The sequence below is a fragment of the Bufo gargarizans genome, chromosome 1 (genome assembly GCF_014858855.1).
Source record: "Bufo gargarizans isolate SCDJY-AF-19 chromosome 1, ASM1485885v1, whole genome shotgun sequence".
In the NCBI taxonomy this organism is placed as follows: Eukaryota; Metazoa; Chordata; class Amphibia; order Anura; family Bufonidae; genus Bufo; species Bufo gargarizans.
In genome coordinates this window covers 369,104,536-369,129,187 of record NC_058080.1, presented here as the reverse complement: position 1 = coordinate 369,129,187, position 24,652 = coordinate 369,104,536, and the positions used below count along the sequence as shown (strand labels likewise).

The window sequence follows — 24,652 nt, the reverse complement described above, 5'->3', positions numbered from 1 at the left end:
ATAACTGTGAAATCATGTTTTCTGACCTTGCCTGTATAAGACAACATCCATTTCCTTGCTGACCGCCTACATAGCTCTAAGGAACAGATAATTTGATTATCTCTCATTTTCCATTCTTTCAGTATAGAGGAGCAGCCCAGCCTAGAGGGTGTGAGGTGAAGCATTTCATGTACTAACATCAAAATACCCATAAACTATCCTCAGTTTTTTTTTATGCTCATACGATGTAAGGAATGTATGTATGTATATCACATTGATCATAGAAAGTGTGATATTATTTCCAGCATATATATTGTAGATCCAGATTTAAGCTGCAAGCATGTCAGCCATGCTTGGAAGACATTACTACCTCGTAAATATATCAGTTAGGATGCAATATTTGCATAGGGAAGGTACTGCATATACAGATTGAACTATACTGGCTTGATTTTCAAATAGTCCAGGTTGTTCAATGCACATGTATAGTTAACATTGCTGCTCCTCAATGGGCTTACATAGTGTCCCACCTGCACTTGCCCGAGATGCTGGATTTTTTCACTTAAAAAATGGCAACAGTTTTGTGTTATTGTAATAGTTGGCGTTATGAGTGTTCCTCTTCTTCAAGCTCGTTGGGCTCAGCTTCCCCCTCTGGTGGTGAAAAATAAAATACTAGAGCTATACACAAATGCAAGATGTAGTCTCTGGCAGAAGAGTACTCCTTGGGTCACTTAATGATGTTCCTTATGGGTAACTCTTCTGTGCTTCCCTCCTGATAAATGTTCATCTCCAAACAGAGTTGAGCCTGAATAATATACAGCACACAAAGAGGTTATATGTTATAAAGACAGTTAGCAAGAATAAAGATTGTCATGGTTAGTGTACCATATATCACTTATATTTTATGCAAATTAGGTCTTTCAAAAAAGAAAAGAAAGCCACGTAGATATCCTAAAAGTCAATGCTCTACATTTTTGAACAGGCCTTGAGATATTATTTAGGATTATAGCTAAGCAAGTACCTTATCTGCAGACAGCTGTTTCGGGGTAATTGCCCCCATCAGTGCAGAAAGAACTGGCTTAACTGTGTGAGAGGCCTTTGTTGGGATCCGGGGTGTACTAGTCTCTTTCTGGAGAGTGCCTAGTAGACGTAAGGAGTTATATAGGCTAGTCAATGGGAAAATGGTATGCAAATTAGCTCTCTCTCCAAAAAGAAAAGAAAGCTGAGTCGTTAATGCCACCAGATGTAAGGTAGCTATCCAACAAGTCAATGTTTGGCCTTTTTCACAGGCTTTGAGATATAACAGGATTATAGCTAAGCCAGGACTTCATCTGCAGGTTGAACATTGACATAAGATAGCTACCTTACTTCTGCTGGCATTTTTTTGGGACCTTAGGCAGAATGCTGGTTCTACTTAAAGAGACCAGCTGTATATGGAGACTTATTGGCAATGCTCCATGGGGGAAAAAATCTGCAAAGAGGTATCTCCCAGGAAAAGAGAACAATCTCACTAGTGGCTCCCTATGAGTCAGAGTCCAACTTCTTAAAATGCCTTGGGACATGGCAAGGGCCGAGCCAAATATCCATTCATAGACCGCTGTTTCAGGGTGCTTTTGCTGAGAACACTGTGAGGATACATTCCAACCTTCCCCAGTGCTCTGGTCTGCTTTTGTTGACTTCTAGCTCCCCAGTGTGCTGCTCTTGCATCCAGCAGTTCTCCTCCAGCCTGGGGCATGTTTAAAAAAAGGCAGTCTGACAGTACTATACTGGCATAGACTCTCTTTCCCATAATTGTAGGCTCACATAGAAAGAAAAATGGTCCAGGACTCAGAATACATATTATCATGACAGCACAGGGAGGGGAAAATTGCATGTCATAGAAGACAGTTTATGCTCACAGTATACAGAGGGGAAAGATCCAGAACATAAGAGACACTTATTGATTACAGCATAGATGGGGTAAGGACTATGTAAACTGAGAGTCAGTCCAGTGAGGGATGCTGATTAATAAACAAGATAAAACCAACACATTCAGAGGCACTCAAGCACTTCATAGATGAATTCTATTATTACTGGAGTAAGAAATGCACTAAATAATGGAGGACAGGGGGGCGTGGCTTACCGCTGCATGGCGTGAGACGCACTTTGGAGCGCTCCTGACGGCATCCTGAAACATCCCGATGATCACAGATCTCTGGTGGAAGAGAAGAGCCTGGAAAGGAGCCTGGGAGAGGGGAGATTCACCTGCAAGGCACATATGTGCGCCAACATGCCGAAGAGGGGGAAGAACGCTGTGAGAACAGATAGAGCAGAGCTCAATCAACATGGAGCTGGCACGGAGGAAGAGGAAGGACATCAGGAAGTGGTGAGCCAGAGCGCGGCAGCGCGCTTAAGCAGGTTCGCAAAGGTGTCGGAGGGGGAGAGGGACTGGTCTCAAAATAAAGGGATTGCAATAATGTCCTCCTCTGACCAGGAGGAAAAATCATCAGATAAAGAGGGGGATCGAGAAAATGGCTGCCAGGTCCCTGCTTCTAAAGAAGTCATACAGGGGAAAGAAGCTCCCCACAAATCCCTTGAACAGGAACCCACCCTCAAAGACATCATGGTGGCATTTGCAAGCTGTAACACTACCCTCAAAGGCTGATGATTTGGAAAATAGATCACGCCGTAATAATATCAGAATAGTGAGGGTCCCTGAAAAGACGGAAGGGGCAAACGCCACGGACTATATAAAAAAATTGATTCAGCAGAAATTTCAAGACAAAGAACTGTCTTCACTGTATGCTGTGGAAAGGGCTCATCGGGTGCCCACAAGACAGCTACCGCCTGGTAGACCGCCAAGACCAATGAGATAGAGATACCATATTGCGGCAAGCACGTGATAATACAGATCTGGTCATAAATGGGACAAAAATTTCAATTTTCCCAGATTATTCCACAGAGGTCCAGGAGAGGAGGATACGCTTTCTAGATGTCAAGAGAAGACTCAGAAACTTGAAAGTCCAATACTCTATGCTGTACCCAGCGAAACTAAGAGTGGTGGCTCTAGGATCTACCAGGTTCTTTGAAGATCCAGAAGAGGCGGCATAATAGTTGGATCATCATGAAAGTCAACTGAAGGAGTAGAATAAGGACACTTGAGAAGACAGCACCTAGGAATAGATGCACGCACAATTGCATATGGATGGAGCTGCTGTTTCCCCCTCCTATATCTTTTTTCTCCTTTTATTTCCATTTTCTAATTTTTTTTAGTATCATAGTGTGCAGGAGAACATCTCGTCATAGGACGGCTCCACAGATGGGACAATCTGATTAACACTTTATCACCAAACTCCTCTGACGCAGGAGCATGAGTAGCACAGGAAGTGTTGTTCACAGTTTACAGGTTGTGTTTTGGGAGGTTGAGAGTTAAAGGGTTAAATATGCTGCATTCAACGGTGGGCAAGTTTGTTAGCGAGTGCCCCAGTTATAGGATGATTAGCAGTGTTTCATTTGGGATTAAATCCTTTATTTTTGGTAAGGGATAAGGGAGGGATAAGGGAGGGAGGGCAATCACTCTGGCTTAGGTACGGGGACAATACAAGGTTTGGAATTAATGCACCATAGGACCATAATGAGTGGAGATCACTTTTCTGTTTCTATTTTGAATTATGACACGTATGATTAGAATACTCAGCTGGAATGTGAGGGGCATGGCTAATACGACTAAACGACATAGTACTTTTAGCTACTTAATGCGGTTTCAGACGGCTATATGTTGTTTACAAGAGATGCATTTGACTAAGAATAGACTACAATGGCTAAAAAAGCCATGGGTGGGATATGCGTCTCATGCGGTCCTATCTTCACATTCCAGGGGAGTAAGTATATTAGTGCATAAAAGTATTAGATTTGAGGGTATTAGGGAACTTTTAGATGTAGAGGGGAGGTTCGTCTGTGTATTATGTAGCAAAGAAGGTACTCAAATGATACTGGTGGCGGTCTGCATTCCCCCGCCGTTTGCGTCAACCACTTTAAGAATGATTTTAGATTTTTTAGCAGAGTACCCGGGGTCCCGTGGATGCTTATAGGGGACTATAACTGTACTTTTAATGATCAACTAGATAGATGTAGAATGGAGGGAGCTGGGAGATCTCCGGGTAGTCGGCGTTGAGAAACATTAGGAAAGAGGTGGGGCTAATAGACATATGGAGAGTAAGACATACGCTAGAATGTAGATATTCTTGTAGCTCATCCACATACCAAACCCTATCCAGAATAGATTTGTCGCTGGTTAATGATGCAATGCCTCATTATCAGAACATTCCTTGCTAAAGGTGGAGTTGGACCTCGGGGGGACTAGGCCGTGGCTGAAATTATGGAAATGCAATGCTTTTTGGCTGCAGATTTTGGACGACCTGATGGGTATGGCTGAAGCCATTAAAGTATCCTTATTTTTTTGGTGTACGGGTGGTAGGACCACCACCTCAACCGCTGGCACTCCGGTCATACTTTGGTCTGGTTGTGCTGCCCAGACTCTTTTATCTTGAAGCCATTAAAGAATACTTTAATATTAACGAGGGTACGGCGTCCACCCATGCCATATGGGACGCTATAAAAGCTTACTTGAGGGGACTTTTAATTAAGTCTATTTGTGTACATAAAAACAGGTCCAGGGAGGCAGATGTCAGTGCTCATGAAGCAGTAGCAGAAGCAGATGAGGCATTTGGGGGCGGCACCCTCACAGGGGGCCAGTAGGGTACTGAGAGAGGCACAGGAACAGCTAAGATGCTACCTATTTCAGGCCGCTGATAGTAAGTGTACCTTCTATAAGCAACGTGTGTTTGCAGAAGGAGAGTGGGGCATATGTTATCTGTTATCTCCAAGGCCCAGCAAGGGATGACATGTATAACGGAGTTGGTGGATTACAGAGGGAAGTCCTGTGTGGATACGGAGGACATTTTGGGGGTTCTCAGAGATTTTTATTCTTCCCTGTATACCTCTAAGGAATCTAATTCAGAGGAGTAGATATTAAAGTTTCTAAGGGAGGCAGACCTGCCTACATTATCGGCAGAGGAAAGGGAACAATTAGATGCGCCTATTAATCTAGAGGAACTGGAGGAGGAATTAAAAGATATGGCCAATGACAAAGCCCGGGGTTGGATGGTATCCTAGTGGAAGTATACAAGAGATTTCAGGGAATACTACTGCCGGAACTACTAAAAGTCTTTAATTACTCATTGGATATGGGCTCACTCCCGGCTTCTATGCAGGAGTCCCTTATAGTAGTAATACCGAAGCAAGGGAAGGACCCGAGATTCCCAGACTCATACAGGCCAATATCCCTTCTAACGTCGAATGTTAAACTTTTGGCGAAAGTTTTGGCAAAACGTCTGTCCAGGGTGATTCTCAACATCATACATCCAGATCAAATGGGCTTTATGCCCCAGAAATCTACAACTATCAACATCCGCAGAGTATAGACTAGTCTACAGGTCTCTGCGGATAACTGTGGAAATTGAGCTGTTCTGTCTCTGGATGCTGCTAAGGCTTTTGATAGTGTGGTGTGGGGATATGTCTGGGGTACGTTGAGCTGTATGGGTTTTGGAAACCGCTTTATTAAATGGGTAAAGGTACTGTATTCTAACCCAAAGGCATGGATTAGGGCTAATGGGGGAGTGTCTAGCTGTATTCAATTAGCTAGGGGAACTAGACTGGGTTACCCGCTATAACCCCTATTATTTGCCATAGCCATTGAGCCTTTGGCAGCAGCAGTGTGAAAATCTCTGGATATAAAGGGATTTCAATATGGCCAGATACATAATAAAATAGCATTATATGCCGATGATACGCTTTTATTTCTGGAAGATAAGTCATCTTCTATATCGGCCACTATGTCTCTAATTGACAGGTTTGGTAGGCTATCGGCCTTAGTATTAATTGATGCCTATAGATGGCCAAGCTGTATCTGTCTCAGTTATCAATAATAAAATACAGTGTGTTGAGAAGATCAAGTACCTAGGGATACAAATTTTGCCCAGGATTATGGATTATGAGGAGCTGAACCTGTATCTACTCTTGGTGAAATTTAGAGTGAAGGTTAGAGCCTGGTGTAAGCTGTTTCTTTCAGTAGTGGGAAGAGTAAATCTCCTCAAGATGGTGATGATGCCACAACTTTTATACATACTCCGGTCTGGTTACCTTTGGACAGATGTCATAAAATGTATTCTATATTTATGGATTTAATATGGAAGGGGGTTCACCCCAGGATTAAACTAGAAACATTGCAGCATGATAAAATGGCAGGGGGACTGGCTATGCCAAATCCTTGGATCTACTATGTAGCAGCGCAGTGTCAGCATTTTAAGGGATGGATGGAATACACGTTGACTGATATGACTAGCCAGATTGTACAACAAAAAATAGGTGAGAGTGACCTTATGCAGATATTAGAGGGTTCAGCGAAACATATTTCAGAGGAAAATTTACCATTGTTAGTGCTCATGAAAAAAATTTGGACAAAAGTTAAACAGTTGAGAGGTATAGGAGGCTTTAGTGAATTATCACCAATATGGAATAACCCCCTTTTACTGGAATTTCTCTCATTGTCTGGACTGCAGGATTGGAAATCTAAAGGGACCTGATAGATAATGGAGTGTTTAGGTCTTTTATGGATATACAGGAGAAATTCCAGGTTACCCGTAAGAGTTTCTATCAGTATCTTCAACTTCGCCATGCGTATGATACTACACTTAAAAATGTAATGGCACTAAACTAGAGACAGACCAAAAACTGGTGCTCTCAAGAGGAGACAAGAGAGGCCTGATATCTGCGCTATACTCTTTGCTATTGGATACGTTTTTGAATTCCCATCCATTGTCACGAATGAAAAAATAGGAGAGAGATATAAGGGAGATACCACAAGATCAATGGGAAGACATTCTAGAGGCGGTCCCACTGGTGTCATTAAGTGAACAGGGGAAACCATCCCAACTATTCATTATACACAGGGTGTACAAAACACCAATATTTTGACATCATATTGGTGTCAGGAGTGACGCAAGATGTCCAAGATGTGCACTGGAACCAGCCGACTTGCTGAATATGATGTGGCAATGGCAAAGTCTAGATGGGTACTGGATGGGAATATTGGAGACAATATATCAGACAATGTCAGTGCGGGTAGACCGAGATCCTAAGATATGTATATTAGATTATGTTGCTAGAAAACTAATAGCCCTGCACTAGATAGAGGCGAGTCCTCCAACAGTAGAGGAATTTTGCATAAAAGTCAACAATATGTTGGTGTGAGAAAGAATTATATTTCTCAAAAGAGGTTGCCCACAAAAGTTTGATAAACTATATAGTGATTGGATGTCTCATAACCACATTAGGCTCTAAGGAAGTAAATAAATAAAACTGCTGGGCCGGAGTGAGTGGGGGTAAGGGTGGGGGGGCAAGGGTCAAAGGAGGGTGGGAAGGGGTGGTAGTCTTCCCTAGAATTATATATATTTACATATATTTGTTTATATAAATATAAAATAACTTGACAATACACAGAGGATTATATCAAATGGATTTATTTTATTTTAAATTTTACAACTCAATGTGTAAATGTAACACTGTTCTAGTCAAATAAATAAAAAAGATTTGATTTAAAAAAAATTATGGAGGGAAGATGTGGCTGTCTTTACACAGAAAATCTGTCTGTGATGCTGAGCATTCTGCAATGTTCAAGTGCTAAGCTCTGGATGGGGGAGGGGCCTCTGCACTGAGCTCAGAAGCTCACTGAGATCTGGAGCCAGCCAGTGAAGAAGTGACACAAAACATCAAAACATTTCCTTCAGTCTATCTATGCTGCAAAGGAAGTGACTGCCTAGTAACAATTAGTGGGCAGCAAAATTGCTAGAAAGAAGGCCCCTAATGGCAGAGATTTCTGAAGTGTTTTTAGGGTGGATAACACCCTAATTTGTTCCAGTTCATCTTAAGTTTCCTTTGATAAGAAGTTATTTGAAAAGATTGTGCCCATTTAAAGAGATCAGCTATGTATGGAATCCTATTTGCAATACAGCATGAGAAAAAATATGCAAAAAGGTATCTCAAAGAAAAAAGACCCATCTTGCTTGAGCCATCTTCTGGAAGTGCCTCCCTATCATGTCAAAGTCCAGCTTCTTAACAAGCCTGAAAAATACCTCTTTGCATATTTTTTCCCATGCAGCATTTCCAATAAGTCTCCATATACAGTTAGTCTCTTTAAGGAGAGCCAGCACCCTACCTAAGCTGCATTCTAGGCATCGCACTCGGGCAGCCAGAATCCTACTCTATACTGATGATGGGCAAGCACCCCCGAAACAGCTGTCTACTGATGGATATTTGGCTTGGCTATTTTTCCTTGTCATGCCCCAAGGCATATTAAGAAGTCAAACTTTGAATCACAGGAAAGCCCCTTCCAGAAATGGCGCTAGCAAGAGATGGTTCTTTTTTCCTGGGAGATACCTCTTTGTATATTTTTTTCCATGGAGCATTGCCAATAATTCTCCATAAACAACAGGACTCTTTAAAGGAGAGCCAGCATTCTTCCTAGGCTGCATTCTAAGCATCGAACCCAGCCAGCCAGAATCCTACACCCTGAAAAAGATGTCTACGGATGAATATTTGGCTTGGTTATTTCCCCTGTTATGTCCCAAACCTTATTAAGAAGTTGGAGTTTGACTCATAAGGAGTCAGTTCCAGAAGGTGGTGCCAGTGTGATGGTCCTTTTTCCTGCATATTTGAATTTTTTTCTTTTTGAAAAAAGACTCCTTACGCCTACTAGTCATGCTCCATAAGAAGAAACAGTACTCCCTCGATCATTTATATTTTCACTTGGAAACTTTGAAAACCCCATTAAAGGGTTTTTCCCCACAAACAATACTTATTCCCGGTCCAACATGGGCAGAGCCAGACTGTGGCTGAAAAGCAGCCCTGGCACAAAAACCCCACCAGCCCACAAACGATATCATGGAAAAATAACGGTGGGCAATACAGCACATTTTTGTTTACTAAGGCACATCCCTCATCACTTCCTTACATCTGTAAACCATGCCATCAACGCAAGAAATAAAATAAGTGGAACACAGAAACACCTTTTATCTGTTATCCTCACAATACAAGCACCAGTATAACCAATGATACCTCCATCCAGTGACCTTATAGTGGTCAGATAGCAGGTCCACACATGTGACCTACAGAGTATAATCACACTGCAAACCATACAAACGCATCAAACGCAGTCACAGACAAGAATACACACTGTAACAGGGACCTTTCACCTCTCCTGACATGTCTGTTTTAGTGATGACTTGTATTCTCTATAAAATAACAATTCGGGAGAGTCTAAAACCGTGGCCTAGATTTACTAATGTGCACCTAAAATCTGTCTAAAAATTAACTTGTAAATTGCCACAATTAGGGTGTCAGGATTTGAACCCATGACCGGCCATGTCTCAGATTGTAGCTCTAGCCACTAGACTACCAACCTTTCTGGACTTCTCCTTCTACTGAATTCTTTTATCTACTTTGTTCCAGCCTTGCCTTGTTAATCTCTGTGATTCCTTGCACCTGCTACTTCCTTTTTAAAAGCCCAGCCTCTTACACCAGACCCCCACTGGTTATTGTTCTTCTGGACTTGATCCTGCTGCATCTACCACTGTTCCTCTGTTGCTACTACTACCAACTCGACTGCTGCCGACCTCGGAATTGTCCCCCGACTACTCTCTTGCTTGATCCTCTACTACCATCTACCTCTCTGTTGTCGACGCCTCCACCCCGTCTCTCTCTTTGCGGTCTCCCGCTACTGGACTCCACCCGGTACACCGCCTGGTTCCCTCCCACGCAGGTGTGAGCTAGCACCCCTAACATAGGGGTTATACTTTTTTTTTGGACTTACTTGAAAGGGGTGGTGTTTATGAGAAATGGGTGGGGCTTTGTGAGAAACGTATGTAGCCTATGATGCTCCATATTGTGCCACAATTCTGACGTAAAATTCTGTCACAAAGTAAGCCAGCCAATAGTTGGTATAGAGTCAAAGTAAAGTGTCTATCCCTGAGACCCTTTGATAAATCTGATTTTGGTCTACACAGCCCGTGTAAGATTTACTGGATTAGTAAATCTAGGCATGTGTGTTGTCACCCCATGTTATTCCTCTTCGAAATTTACTGGATAGATAAGAGTTTTGCACTGCAGTTTTTGGTCCCGCAGCTTGTGAAACATATGGTTGCAATGTGCTTTACCTGGTGCAATGACTGCATGAACGGTCATTTGGGCACACACAGTGCCAATGATTACTCCATATAAGTGAAGCTCAACAAACGGTGATTTACATGCTATATTGTTGATTGCCGCTCTTTTCCAGCAAAAAAACTGCCAATTTAAACTGATTCTAGGGCAATACACATACACAGGGTCATTGCTAATGTGGAGGGGGCACAATGGGCATTGCTAATGTGGAGGGGGCACAACGGGCATTGCTAATGTGGAGGGGGCACATATCTGTACAAAACTACTGTGAGGGGGTACGTTTTTTTTTAAAGAATTGGGGCCAGAGAAAGGACCCGCCCCAGGTGCCAAACAACCTAGGCACACCACTGCTTTTACTAAATAATATGTATGTTGGGAATAAAATGTATTATTTAGTCACCCACATTCATCAGCGCAGTGAGCAGACTGGTCTCATGGACTCATGTGACTGGACTGGTTTGAGAGAAAAGCTGACCCTGGGCCTGGGACCCCCCACCCCCGGCTGTGTTGTTGTGGCAGTGAAAAGCCACAAGTGATTACTCCCCCTCCCCCAATCATGGTTCCGTCCAGTCTCACAGTTCCCTGCTCCCCCCTCCTTCTGTCACCTCACTAGTGACCCTGCCTCCCCCTCCTCCTGTCACCCCACTAGTGACCCTGCTCCCCCCTCCTCCTGTCCCTCCTAATGACCCTTCTCCCCCTCCTCCCGCCCCCCCCTAGTGAACCTACTCCCCCTCCTCCTGTCAACTCACTAGTGACCCTTCCCCCCCCCACTGGTGACACTGCTCCCCCTCCTCCTGTCACCCCACTAGCGACCCTGCTCTCCCTCCTCCTGTCACCCCACTAGTGACCTTGTTCTCCCACTTCTCCTGTCACCCCACTAGTAACCCTGCTCCCCTCCACTAGTGACCCTGCTCCCCCCCTCCTCCTGTCACCCCACTAGTAACCCTGCTCCCCTCCACTAGTGACCCTGTGTGTTCCTGTACGGAGAGGAGCCTGGCTGGAGTGTGTGTGTCTGTCCCTGTGTGTGTGTGTGTGTGTGTGTGTGTGTGTGTCTGTCCCTGTGTGTGTGTGTGTGTCTGTCCCTGTGTGTGTGTGTGTCTGTCCCTGTGTGTGTGTGTGTGTGTGTGTCTGTCCCTGTGTGTGTGTGTGTGTGTCTGTCCCTGTGTGTGTGTGTGTGTGTGTCTGTCCCTGTGTGTGTGTGTGTGTGTGTGTGTCTGTCCCTGTGTGTGTGTGTGTGTGTGTGTGTGTGTCTGTCCCTGTGTGTGTGTGTGTCTGTCTGTCTGTCCCTGTGTGTGTCATCATCCCCATGCCCACAGTGTTCCTATGCTTTGACGCAGCTGCATCAGGACATTCTGTGCGGGGCAAGAAGAAGATGGAAGAGGAGGCAGCGCCGCCAGCATGGAGAGACACAGGAAGGCATACTGAGGACGTAGGTAACACTACCACATTATCAGGACTAGTGTTATCTGTGTTGTTATATAGAACTGCAGGGGACATCTATTATATTATCTGTACTCAGAGAGTTATGACTGTATAGGGGGGCCCACTGGGACTTTATCGCCCAAGGGTCAACATGAGCCTGGGGTGGGCGGTGACACAGGGGCCCCATAATCTCCTATTGCCCAGGGGCCCCAGGAGTTGTCAGTCCACCCCTGGTTCATGTTGACCCTTGGGCGATAAAGCAAGAGGAAGACTAAAACTCTAAGCAAGAGATGATCAATGAAAAATGTGCATGTGAACAGACTTATTGAAATGAATGAGTCAGGATTCAGTCCGGGTGCTAAGCATTCGCTCTTTCACACGTTTTTCATCTAGATGTGATGCATGTTGTGAACGCATAGCATCTGGACAGAATCCTGACCCATTCATTTCAATAGGTCTGTGTCCATTTTTCACGCATTATCTCTGCATTCAGGAAAAATCGCAGCATGTTCTATATTGTGCATTTTTCATGCAGCTCTGCCTCGATAGAAGTGAATAGGGCTTGCGTGAAAAATGGAAGGCATCCGGATGCATGCATTTTTCACTGATGGTTGCTAGGAGATGTAGATAGTTATTCTTCAGTTTTTTTCACACTTGAATAACGCATCAAAACTGATTGCGTCCCCATGGACAAAATGCACACACTGAACACAAGTCGCAGACAAAACTGATTAAACTTGCAATGAAAACCATCAGTTTTTGTTTTTTTAACAGATCCTGACTGTATCGCTTGTATTAAAGAGCCTTGAATTCCCATAGTCACTGCACATCTCTTAATTCCCATAGTCACTACACACCCTATATCTCCATACTCTCTGTATTCCACAATCATTGCACACCCCTATATTCCTATACCTTGTAAGTTGGGGTGGGTGGCCTATTGTATCATCAATAAAACTGACCATTATGGTAGATTGCCAGTCCATGTACTGAAGTATTCTCTGTGAATGAGATAGGAAATCACATGTCTCTGTCTTGATAGTTTGCTCGAATGTATCTGCCAGATGTTACAATAAAGTCTAAAAATTTCTAAAATCTAAATTCACATTAATTAGGTTTCTTTTGCATTTCTGTTGGCATTTTAGGTCAGTGAACTTTTTATTAAAACGCAGCATGTTGTAGGTATGGCATTTTTATTTATTTTTGTTTTCTCCAAAGACTTCACTATAAAACTTCAAAACCACCAGCAAAAAAATGCTTGCGCAAAATGTCAAAGTAAATAAATAAATAAATGTCAATAAACAAAATTCGTAAAAAATAAATGCTTGACATTCATGGTGTTTTTTTTCACATGCATTTTCAACTACTGAAAAAAGTACAATGCATTAGGAAAGTCTTAAGACTCACTTTCTTCACACTTTGTGATCCTGCAGCCTTCTGGCAAAAATAAATAAATAGGTAGTCAAGTTGTTCCTCATAATTGTGTACTCAATACTCCATAATGAGAATTGGCATTGACATAAGTATTACTTTATTCAGAACTTAATTGAAGTACCTTTAGCAACAATTACAGCCTCTAGTCTTTTCAAGTACAATGCCACAAGGTTTGCAGTCCTCTCAAGCTCTGTCAGGTTGGATAGGGACCGTCCGTGGACAGCCATTTTCAGGTCTTTCCAGAGATGTTTAATTAGGTTCAAGTCAGGGCTTGGGCTGTGCAATTCAAGGACATTCACAGAGTTGTCCTTAAGCCACTCCTGTGTTGTCTTGACTATGTGCTTATGGTCATTGTCTTTACTTTATTCCTCTCAGCTTTTCATCAACCCTGACCAGTCTCCCTGTCCCAGCTGCTGGAAAACAACCCCATAGCATGATGCTGCCATCACCATGCTTTACTGTAGGGATTGTATTGGGCAGGTAATGCGCAGTGCCTGGTTTCCTCCAGACGTGATGCTTAGAATTGAGGCTAAAAAGTTTGATCTTGATTTCATCAGACATCACTAGAGAATATTGTTTCTCACAGTGTGAGAGTCTTTTAGGTGATTTTTTTTTGCAAACTCCAAGCAGCTTTATTGGGACTTTTACTGAGGGGATGCTTCTTTCTGGCCACTCTGTCATAAAGCCAAAATTGGTGGAGTGCTGCAGTGATGGTTGACTTTCTAGAAGTTTCTCCTATATGCACACAGGATCTTTAGAGCTCAACCAGTGACCATTGGGCTCTTGGTCAGCCCTCATAGGGACCCTTTCTCCCCCGATTACTTAGTTTGGTAGGGCAGCCAGCTGCAGAAGAAGTTCTGGTTGTTATAGACTTCTTCCTGTCTCTGAGCTCTGCAGGCAGTACTTTCCTCCTCAATGGCTTGTTTTTTGCTCTGATATGAACTGTCAGCTAAGAAACCTTATATAGACAAGGGTGTGTCTTTCCAAATCATGTCCAATCAAATGAATTTATGACAAGTGGACTCCAATCGAGGTATAGAAACATCTCAAAGATGATCATGAGAAATGGGAGGTCTCCAGAGCAAAATTTCAGGTGTCATAGCAAAGGGTCTTAATTACTGTTGAGCAAATCGAAGCATCTGAAGTGGAATTCGATTCGAGGTTTAGGAAAAATTCGATTTGCCACAAATCCAAATTTCCTCGCACTTTGTGGCTGCTACACGTATTACAAAGGGAAGGTAAGAAGCCTGGGAATGCGATATGACTCATAATGTCATGTAGCCAGCCAATCCGCAGGTAACCATGCCCTGAGCTGAGGGAGAGACATGACAAGTGCTTATGCGCTAGGGACAGTGTAAAGCTACTAATAGATGAATATTGGATAGGGAGAGTGCATAGACAGTGTAGGGAGATCACGGGAGAGTTTTTAGAGAATGTGGGGAAAGCATAGGGAGACAGCAGGGACAGTGCACATTGAGTGTAATCGCAATGTGCATCTTGTTGAACTGCTGCTACATTCCCAGTTAATTTGTTTGTTTAGACATAGAATTACTGTGCCTCAGGATTAAAGGGCGGTCTAATATATTGCTGTGTGCATCTTGTTGAACTGCTGCCACATTCCCAGTTAATCTGTTACCTTATACATACAGGTGAAACTTGTAAAATTTGAATATCATGCAAAAGTCCATTTATTTCAGTAATGCAAATTAAAAGGAATTGCAGTAATGCAGCTTAAGATTAGAATTTTGTGAAAAGGTTCAATATTCTAGGCTCAAAGTGTCACACTCTAGTCAGCTAATTGTTCCATACCTCCTGAGTAAAGGGTACCTCAAAATTGTGACATTGGGGTTTCATAAGCTGTAAGCCATAATCATCCAAGTTTTAACAAATAAAGGCTTGAAATATCTCGCTTTGCATGTAATGAGTCTATCTCATATGTTAGTTTCACCTTTTAAGTTGGATTACTGAAATAAATGAACTTTGCACAATATTTAAATTTTTCGAGTTTAACCTGTATAATTATTGTGCCTCAGTATTAAGGGGCGGTCTAATATATCGCCATATTTATCTTGTTCAACTGCTGCCACATTCTTTGTTAATCCGTTACATTACTGATACTGTTACTATACACCATGGCCAACAGACAGTTGTCTGGGTCCTCCAAAGGAACAGGCAGTGGCAAAAATGTTGCTGCAGAAACAGCCGAAGCAACAGGCCAGAGCTGCTACTGTTATCCAGTGATCGTGCCTATATGCCCTTACCTGTCCTGAACCTGCCTCTTGCTTTTGCTGCTCCTTCTGCTAGCCAAGTAATGATAGCCGCCGGCTCTTCTCTGCTTTTCAGCAAGGATGAGCTTTGTGAGGACAGTCAGCAGTTACAGGCCAGCACAGACTTGGAGGAGAAGTCTGATGCGGAATCCTCTAGGCATGCAACTACTGACAATGAGTCGGGTGGGAGCATATGTTGTGCGAGGTCAGGGACGTGTGCAAGAGACAGGTTAGGGTGACACAAGTGACGACCAAACAGATGTTGATAATGATGTAGCCCCTTTCACGTGGGAGCCGGGTGAAAAGGGGCATAGTCATCATTAGGGGGTGAGGGTGGCAGCGTGCCCGTGAGACAGCAGGGTGGAAGCAGTGGGAGATCTGCAGCCAAATGCAGGAGGGATATACCATCTGCTACTCGGGAGACTACCTGTGAAGAACACATTAGCAGTGCATGAGTTCATAAAAGCAGCAGGCAGCACACAGTGGTGGAGGGAAAATGACATACTCGCCAGTATGGGAATTTGTCACCAATTCCTCACTCTGTCACGGGACCGCTACTTGAATCTTGGGGCACTGCACAGTTAAGTCCACGGTGATAAATTAGACCTGACGTTAACAGTGAACTGTAATACTGATGCACAGTAAATCTACAGCTAACAGAAGGGATTAAAAAGCATGTGTTTTGACTGCCACAACATGCTATCAAAGAAAAAAAAATTCTCAACTACTTTATTGCCACTGCTTCCATTTCTTTATTTTGTCCCACTAAGGGGACATTTGGACGCAGCTCCTGCAGGGGCGCGCACAGGTTTTTAGCTTTAGTGAAGGATGCTGTATGCTTTTGTTTTTGTTTAACAGAAGAGATTAGCTATGAATCTTGGTGCACTGCACAGGGATGTAGATGGTGATAAATTGCACCTGTAATAGTGCAGTTTAAAGGGAACCTGTCATCAACTTTATGCTGACCTCACGGAGGGCAGCATAAAATAGTGACAGAAATACTGATTTCAGCGGTGTGTCACTCATGAGCTAAAGATCAGTGGTTGCTGAGAACCAGCATCATAATCATTGCAGCCCAGGCCTTAAAGAGTCAAATCTACCTGAGAAGAGTCCTGGTTATACATGATCTCCTTCTCTCTCACCCATCTGTTGATGATTGGCAGTTCTCTCCTAGAGAGAAAACTAGGTAGAAGACTGTCAGTCAATCACCGGGGAGAGCAGGAATTCATAAATAACCATGACTCTTCTCAGTTGGCCTAGTCTGCAATGATTGTGATGTTGGTTCTCGGCAACAGCTTACTTTTAACTTATAAATGACAGACCCTTGAAGTTATGCTGCCGTAAGTACAGGTAGCATAAAGTTGATGACAGGTTCCCTTTAAGTTCTAAGCTTCACACTTTTGGGCCACCAATATGATTAGGCAGAGTGGCCTAGGTATACCTGATTTATTGCCATTCGGGACTAATTTATTCGTAACTAATACAATTTCTTGTCGAAGTTTGGTGAATCGGCCGAATAAAATTTTTCAAAACTTTGCTCATCTCTAGTCTGAATATGTCCATGACAAATTTTAGTTTTTCATTATTAATAAACTTGCAAAAATTCTAAAATTCTTTTTTTACTTTTTCATTATGGGGTATTTAGTGCAGATTGATGGGGGAAACAGTGATTTAGCAAAAGGCCACAACATAAAAAAGTGAAAGGGTCTGAAGACTTTCCAAGCACATTGTACATGTGAAGGAGGCTTTAGGTCTTTTCTCCCTTTCGGTGCTGTGCAGTGATTTTACTGCTGCAATTTTTTTAAATCAAATTCAGCGCTAGATGTAACAGAAACTGATTCTAGCTTTAGCAGAACAAATGCTGTATGTGAGTAATTAACATGCCATACAGCACCGAAAACACCATCTTCACCATATGTATTTATGTACTTTACAAGTAAAGCTGGCAATAAACATTAGATGTCTTCCGAAACTGCCAATTTCAGTAAGACCAGCCAAATGTATGTATGGGATCCTCCTGACTCTTCCGTGGCAACTTTTGGGGCAAAGAAGAGTCAGGTACTTTGGATTTAAACATGCCTTACCCTAGTTCTCAGAAATAAGCTGTCACCAGAGGTGTCTGTCAACAGCCTACTACCTATCGCTATTGGGTAAACCAACCAAGTATGCCTGTCAGGAAAGATATCCATCTGCTGAACATGTGTACTGTGTATGGCCAGCCAAAGGCTCATAGGCTTTTCTATGCACAACAACCGTAATCATCACTTCACATTTCAGGATTTGTCCAATTGTTTGAACATAATTTTTTCTTTTCCTAAGGCACCAGTTGTCTTACCTAAGATGTTACTCTTCGTGCTATCACCTGCCGCAGGTGCAGTTCACTCTCTGCTGCCACAATTGGCTGTTGGTTATGTAGATGATAGGAGATCAGATGACTTATGCTCTCAAACAGCACATCTTTTGTTCTGACCTAAAGGAAATCAGAAAAATACATTTACTTCCATGGCTCGTGTATTAGTAAGAGCAGTAGGATTGTCAAAACCATCTCATCACATTATGTAAGGTTTAATTATATGTTATTAGTGGCAATAAAAAAAAATACTATAATTGGAAATGAATAGCAATTATACACAGGTGACTCCCCCCAATAAATCTATTGGGTTACTTGTGGCCAAAAAATGAAACATTTAAAAACATATTGCACTTTAAAATCCACATATATAATAAGCATTTAGTGAAAATAATAAATAGGGTGCTTGAGTTTAACAAACTCTTGTTATATTTGCAAAAAAGTGGTGGAATCTTGACAATCAATCAGGCATATTTTTATATTATTTATTTTAATTTATTTTTTTACAATTTTTTATTTTTTTTTCAATTGCTACTTTGATCTTGAAGATCCAGTGAGGCTGATGGCTAGACTATACTCTGCTATACTCCTCATAGGCTGTCAGGCTTAGATATATGGCAAGCCTGGATGTCTTTGTAAGGCGTCCGATTGCAATAGAACAATCCGGCTGCTGCCATCGCAGCAGGCAGGCCGATGGGGCAGCGAGGGAGCTCCCTCTGTCGGTTAACCCCATGGATGTCGAGGGTGGCTACAGACTGTGGCATCTAAGGGGTTAAACCCCCAGGATCGGTGCCAGCACAGATTTTGAATCGTTGCAGCAGACTGTTAGCTGTATGTTACAGCTGACACTTGCTGCTGATGGTGGTGGCTCCATTCCTGGGCCGTTGTCTTTGCATACTGTGGGACTGAATGGGGGCATCAGGGGCACAGGTGGCATAAGGCAGCACAGGTGGCATCTAGGGCACAGAGGGAATAATACCTAATTTCAGGCTCTGATCTCAGAGCCTGAAACCAGGCATTTTAACACTGCATACGCTCTGATTGGTTAGTCTGCACAGTCCAGTGGCGCCATACTTTGTACCACTCCATCCGACGCTTTGCATTATGTTTGGTGATAAGGCTTGCATACAGCTGATTGCCCGACGTACAGGTTTTCTGCTAATGTTAATGCCAGAGGAGGTTTGAGTTATTGAGTCAGCAGAAAATTGGTGACTTTTATGCACTACGCTCTTCTGCACTCTGTCACCCCTTGCGTTACGAGGTCTGCCACTTTGAGTTGCGGTGAATCCTAAACGCTTCCACTTTACAATAATAACACTCACAGTTGTTTGTGGAATATCTAGGAGGGAATAAAGTTCACAAACTGACTTATTACAATGGTGGCACCCTATAACAGTACCATGCTGGAATTCAGTGAGCTCTTTAGAACAATATATGCTTTCATAAATGGGACTGAATAAAACACCTCAATTCAATGACTTAAGATACGTGCTCCAAAATTTTTGTCCATATAGTGTACTTTTATAATATCCACAGGTTCTCTGCTGTGTAATGTGTAATATATATATATATATATATATATATATATATGTGTGTGTGTGTATACCTAAAATATTGGCTTTTCTAAATCAGACTTTTGGATGGCTAGTAAGTTGTTGCTAGGAAAGTGTAAACATAAGGGGATCTGACCAATCAGGGTGCTAATTGTCCCAATCACATGTCAAGATCAGCTTTGTGAAGTAAGTAAAGAGGCCGTATGAAACCAGTCAATCAGACTCATTGATTCCCGATCAAATGATCTACGGGCCAGAATATGATTGGCATGGAAGCTATACATGCAGTATTACAGACTATAATGAGAATGCTGACAAGCTGTGAGCAACAGCTCAGCTCCGGACAACCAAAGTGCACATTGCAATGGTTCTACAAGTTCCTGTCACAAAAAAAACTAACAGTTTAGTTTCTGCTCTAGGACTTGAGCTAGGTTTACTGGCATATCGCATTTTTTGAGCTTGGGGCAGATTAGGTTGAGAACGTGAATCATTTTGTTTAAGGTCCTGCCTGTAGGAAACATTTTCTGCAGTATCTGGAGTGGAGATCTTGGTTGGTATTTTTTGCTATACTTGGAGATATAAAGTTCGGGACAGTTATGATTGGGTTTTGAAATGAAAAATAGTCATATGAATTATAGAATGAAACTACTAGAAGCCAGTGAAGAGAGTAGCAGAGAGGGGTGGCAGGAGAAGAATGCTGGGAGTGACCGACAAGTCTAGCACCACTGAGGAGAGGTCTTGTTAGTAGGAGTCGAGAAGGATGTTGCATTAGTTGACTATATTCCTAAGTATTCTCTGCCGAAATGACAGGCACATTTACTGTGTAACATGGAGATACTGGTGTGTATTTGTGGACAGACTTCTCCCTTTGTCTTTGTATATCAATAGGTAAAATGTGCATGTATTTATGAAGTATGTAAATGGGACTTTTCAAAACCATATTCACATGCATTATACTGTACACGTGAACATGGCCTAACTGTTGTCTCAGTCTCTTAAAGGGGTTTTCCAGGATTTTACTACTGATAACCTATCCGCTGCAGCCTTCTCCGTACTAGCCAAACACAGGGGCATACATTACATAGTAACATAGTATATAAGGCCGAAAAAAGACATCTGTCCATCCAGTTCGGCCTGTTATCCTGCAAGTTGATCCAGAGGAAGGCAAAAAAAAAAAATGTTTCCACTTAAGGAAAAAATATATCCTTTCCAACTCCAATCAGAATAATTCCCTGGATCAACGACCCCTCTCTAGTAGATATAGCCTGTAATATTATTATACTCCAGAAATACATCCAGGAACCTCTTGAACTCACCATCACCACCTCCTCAGGCAGAGAGTTCCATAGTCTCACTGCTCTTACCGTAAAGAATCCTCTTCTATGTTTGTGTAAAAACCTTCTGCCCCCTTGTCACAGTCCTGAAGATAAATAGATGATGGGAGAGATCTCTGTACTGACCCTTGATATATTTATACATAGTTATTAGATCTCCCCTAATTTTGATAATCTTTCAGGGTACTGTAGTCCCCCCATTCCAATTATTACTGTTCTCATCACGGCATCTATGCCCCTTTTGATGCAACCCAATTATCTTATTGGCCTTGGCAGCAGCTGTCTGGCACTGGTTTCTACAGCTTAGTTTGCTGTTCACTAACATTCCTAGGTCCTTTTCCATGTCAGTGTTACCCAGTGTTTTACCATTTAGTATGTACGGGTGACTTGCATTATTCCTTCCTATGTGCATAACCTTACATTTGTCAGTGTTAAACCTCATCTGCCACTTATCTGCCCAAGCCTCCAATCAATCCAGATCCCTCTGTAGCAGTATACTATCCTCTTCCGTTTTAATTACTTTACATAGTTCAATGTCATCTGCAAAAATTTATATTTTACTGTGCAAGCCTTCTACAAGATCATTAATAAATATATTGAAGAGAATAGGCCCAATACTGACCCCTGAGGTACTCATTTTATATATTAAACTTTAATGTGGTACAGTGTCAAATGCTTTGGAGAAGTCCAGATATACGACATTCATTGATTCGCTGCTGTCAAGTCTAGAACTTACCCCCTCATAGAAACTGATTAAATTAGTTTGACATGACCGATCCCTCATGAAGCCATGCTGATATGGCGTTATTTGCAACCACTCCCTGTCAGTATAGAGTCCTTAAATATCAGAAATAAGGGTCTGGCTATGACATTACTTAATTCTCTTAGGATACGGGAGTGTATGCCATCTGGTCCTGGCAATTTGTCTATTTTAATCATTTCAAGATGCCGTTGTACTTCTTCCTGGGTTAGACAGGGCACTTTTAATGGGAAATTTACTTTTTCACCTGAGCATTTTCCTCAGTGAAGAAAAAAATATTTAATAGCTTCACTTTCTCCTCATCACTTTCTGCAACTCCCCCCTCATTACTGTGTAGAGGGCCGACACCTTCAGATTTATACTTTTTACTATTTATATAATTGAAGTATATTTTAGGATTAGTTTTGCTCTCTTTGGCAAATAATCTCTCGGTCTCTAGTTTGGCTGCTTTTATTTGTTTTTTACATATAATTTTTTTTTTCCCTTATAGTTTTTCAGTGCTTCCTTGCTACCCTCCTGTTTAAATGTTTTCTTTCACTTCAATGGGGCTAAGCGCAATACTAAGCACAGCCGCTATACAATGTATGGCGCTGAGCTTGGTAAGCTGCGAGAAGGAGCGTCGATGCCTTCTCAAACAGCTAATCGGTGGGGGTCCCAGGTGTCAGACATCCACAATATCCAGATATCCTGAGGATAGGTCATCAGTATTAAAATCCAGGAAAACCCCTTTAAATACAGTAGATCTTAAATATATTCTCTGTTATGCTGTTCTCCATTTCCTAAAAAAAGAATTATCTGCAATAAATTATTTTATTTGGATTGTATATGAGGCACAGTAATTCACCAATATTGAAGTATGCAAACATTATTTAGCCAATTATTTCCTATGACAGTATTCCACTATCCTTGAGTGGAAAAGTCATTCCAGTAATAGCTTACAGTGCATGGTATAAGAAGGTCATGCCAAGACTCTAAAGGATGGAGAAGTGATTATACCTAATGGGAATGACAGATGGGCAAAAAGGATAAACACATTCTATGTTATCTATTATTTATGGCAACTAAATATCAGAGTTTATAGATGAATGAATAGAGAGAGAGATAGAGATAGATAGATAGATAGCTATTGCAGAGGTAGCAGTCCCACCCAGGCCCTGGAGGCATAGTGGTCCCCAAAGACAGATAAAACATTTCTTACCACTCCTTCTGGATCCACCAGTAGGAGATGTTTGGGTTGTCCTCTGTGCATGCCAGTCAGGACATACTGGCCTGGGTTAGTGATACTATCTCTCACCAAAAAGTCACCATCTCTCTGTAGAAGCTTCTCTGCTTCCCTTCTACTCATTTTACCCTGGTACCATGGTTCTCCTTTGAGTTGTTCTTCTGTAGGGGCAACTGGTGCTCTCCTTGTTGGTGGACTTGGCCACTGATCTTCCAGTTTTTGGGATGCTGATAGATTTGATTCATGGAGTTTTAAAGCATCTTCAAATGGTCCTGTCATAGGAGTAAAGAGCAAGTTGAAGCAGACATAGCTGTAACTGTAACTCCTAAGGTGCAGGTTCTCAGCCTGATTCTCACCTCCTTGCATGAACTATTCTTTAAACATGCAGTTTTAAATGTAAACTGTATTTAGTATATAGAAGATTTATCAAAACTCTCTAAAAGAAAAAGTTTATTGCCCATAGCAACCAAATCACAGTTTCGTTTTGCCAGAGCAGATTAAGAAATAAAATCCAAACTCTCATTTGCTACTATGGGCAACATAGTTTTTTTAGTTTAGTTTTTGTGTGTGTTTTTTTTGCCAGGAGTCTACTACTCAATCCCCTTCTTTCTCCTCTACTCCTCCACTACAGAAAGAGGTGTATTGAGTAGTGGACTATGCTAATGTGGGTGTAGAGAAGATTACGTTGCAATAGTAGAAGGATATTGAGAAGCTGAGGAAAGTGTGAGTATTTTTTCCACAATGGTCAAAGAAGAAGCAGATGACACACAGGGAAGTATGGCATACAGGGGACAGTGATAGCATACAGGTGGCAGAGTGGTGAAAATACAGGGGATAGTGATGGCATTCAGGTAACAAAGTGGTGGCATATTTGGGGGAGAGTTTTTCTAGAGCCCATTGCTTTTTTTTTTTAACATAACAGGTTTTATTGCTAGTAGAGAAATACAAAAACAGCTACAGAATAACAAGTACAGTACATATAAATTATAATTTTCATGAATCTTATTACAATAATGATTAGTAAGCAAGTTATCATTAATGAAACATATATTAAAAAATAAATGTTCAAGTATTGACTGTAGGACCTAAAAGACATGCTATATGGCCAATCACGTATTTTTTCATAGTACGCATGCCAGTATATGCAGAGGTTATATAGAATACATATGTTAGTAATTAGCTAATTAGAATTATGACTGGCACATTAACACCAAATTTGGCACTGATTATTTTCATGTTTTTGTATACTTCTTATGTATACCTTTTATGTTATCCCATCTACAATTTATGATATAGAAGAACACAAAACCATATGCACCATGTTAATTAACAATAATGTTTTATGTATAGCATTTTCTATTCTAAATCATCTATTAATATGAGAATTCTGAAATATCAAGGAGATGTTCCCTTTAGCAATTTACAGTAAAGTCCATAAATATAGGGACTTCGACACGATTCTCCTTTGCAGTCAATTACATCCTGAAGTCTGGAACGCATAGAAATCACCAGACGCTGGGTTTTCATCCCTGGGTCTTCAGTTCCTGCTTGTTCTTGGGGCATTTTCCCTTCAGTTTTGTCTTCAGCAAGTGAAATGCATGCTCAATCGGATTCAGCTCAGGTGATTGACTTGGCCATTGCATAACATTCCACTTCTTTCCCTTAAAAACTCTTTGGTTGCTTTTGCAGTATGCTTTGGGTCATTGTCCATCTGCACTGTGAAGCGTCGTCCAATGAGTTCTGAAGCTTGTGGCTGAATATAAGCAGATAATATTGCCCAAAACACTTCAGAATTCATCCTGCTGCTTTTGTCAGCAGTCACATTATCTATAAATGCAAAAGAACCAGTTCCATTGGCAGCCATACATGCCCACGCTATGACTCTACCACCAACATGCTTCACTGATGAGGTGGTTTGCTTAGGATCATGAGCAGTTCCTTTCCTTCTCCATACTCTTCTCTTCCCATCACGCTGGTACAAGTTGATCTTCATCTCATCTGTCCATAGGATGTTGTTCCAGAACTGTGAAGGCTTTTTTAGATGTTGTTTGGCAAACTCTAATCTGGCCTTCCTGTT

General features: G+C 41.9%; 1 protein-coding gene across 1 annotated transcript in view; it reads right to left on the bottom strand.

The window, feature by feature from the left end:
• Window positions 1–690: 690 nt before the first annotated feature.
• SHC2 (SHC adaptor protein 2) overlaps window positions 691–24,652 on the bottom strand; it is a 71,972-nt gene continuing 48,010 nt past the window's right edge. The window contains exons 11-13 of the mRNA XM_044284551.1: window positions 22,552–22,847; window positions 17,692–17,826; window positions 691–781 (exon numbers count right to left, since the gene is read on the bottom strand). Of these exons, the coding sequence (XP_044140486.1) occupies window positions 17,692–17,826; window positions 22,552–22,847 (431 nt within the window). The 3' untranslated portion in view covers window positions 691–781. The remainder of the gene's footprint in view (window positions 782–17,691; window positions 17,827–22,551; window positions 22,848–24,652) is intronic.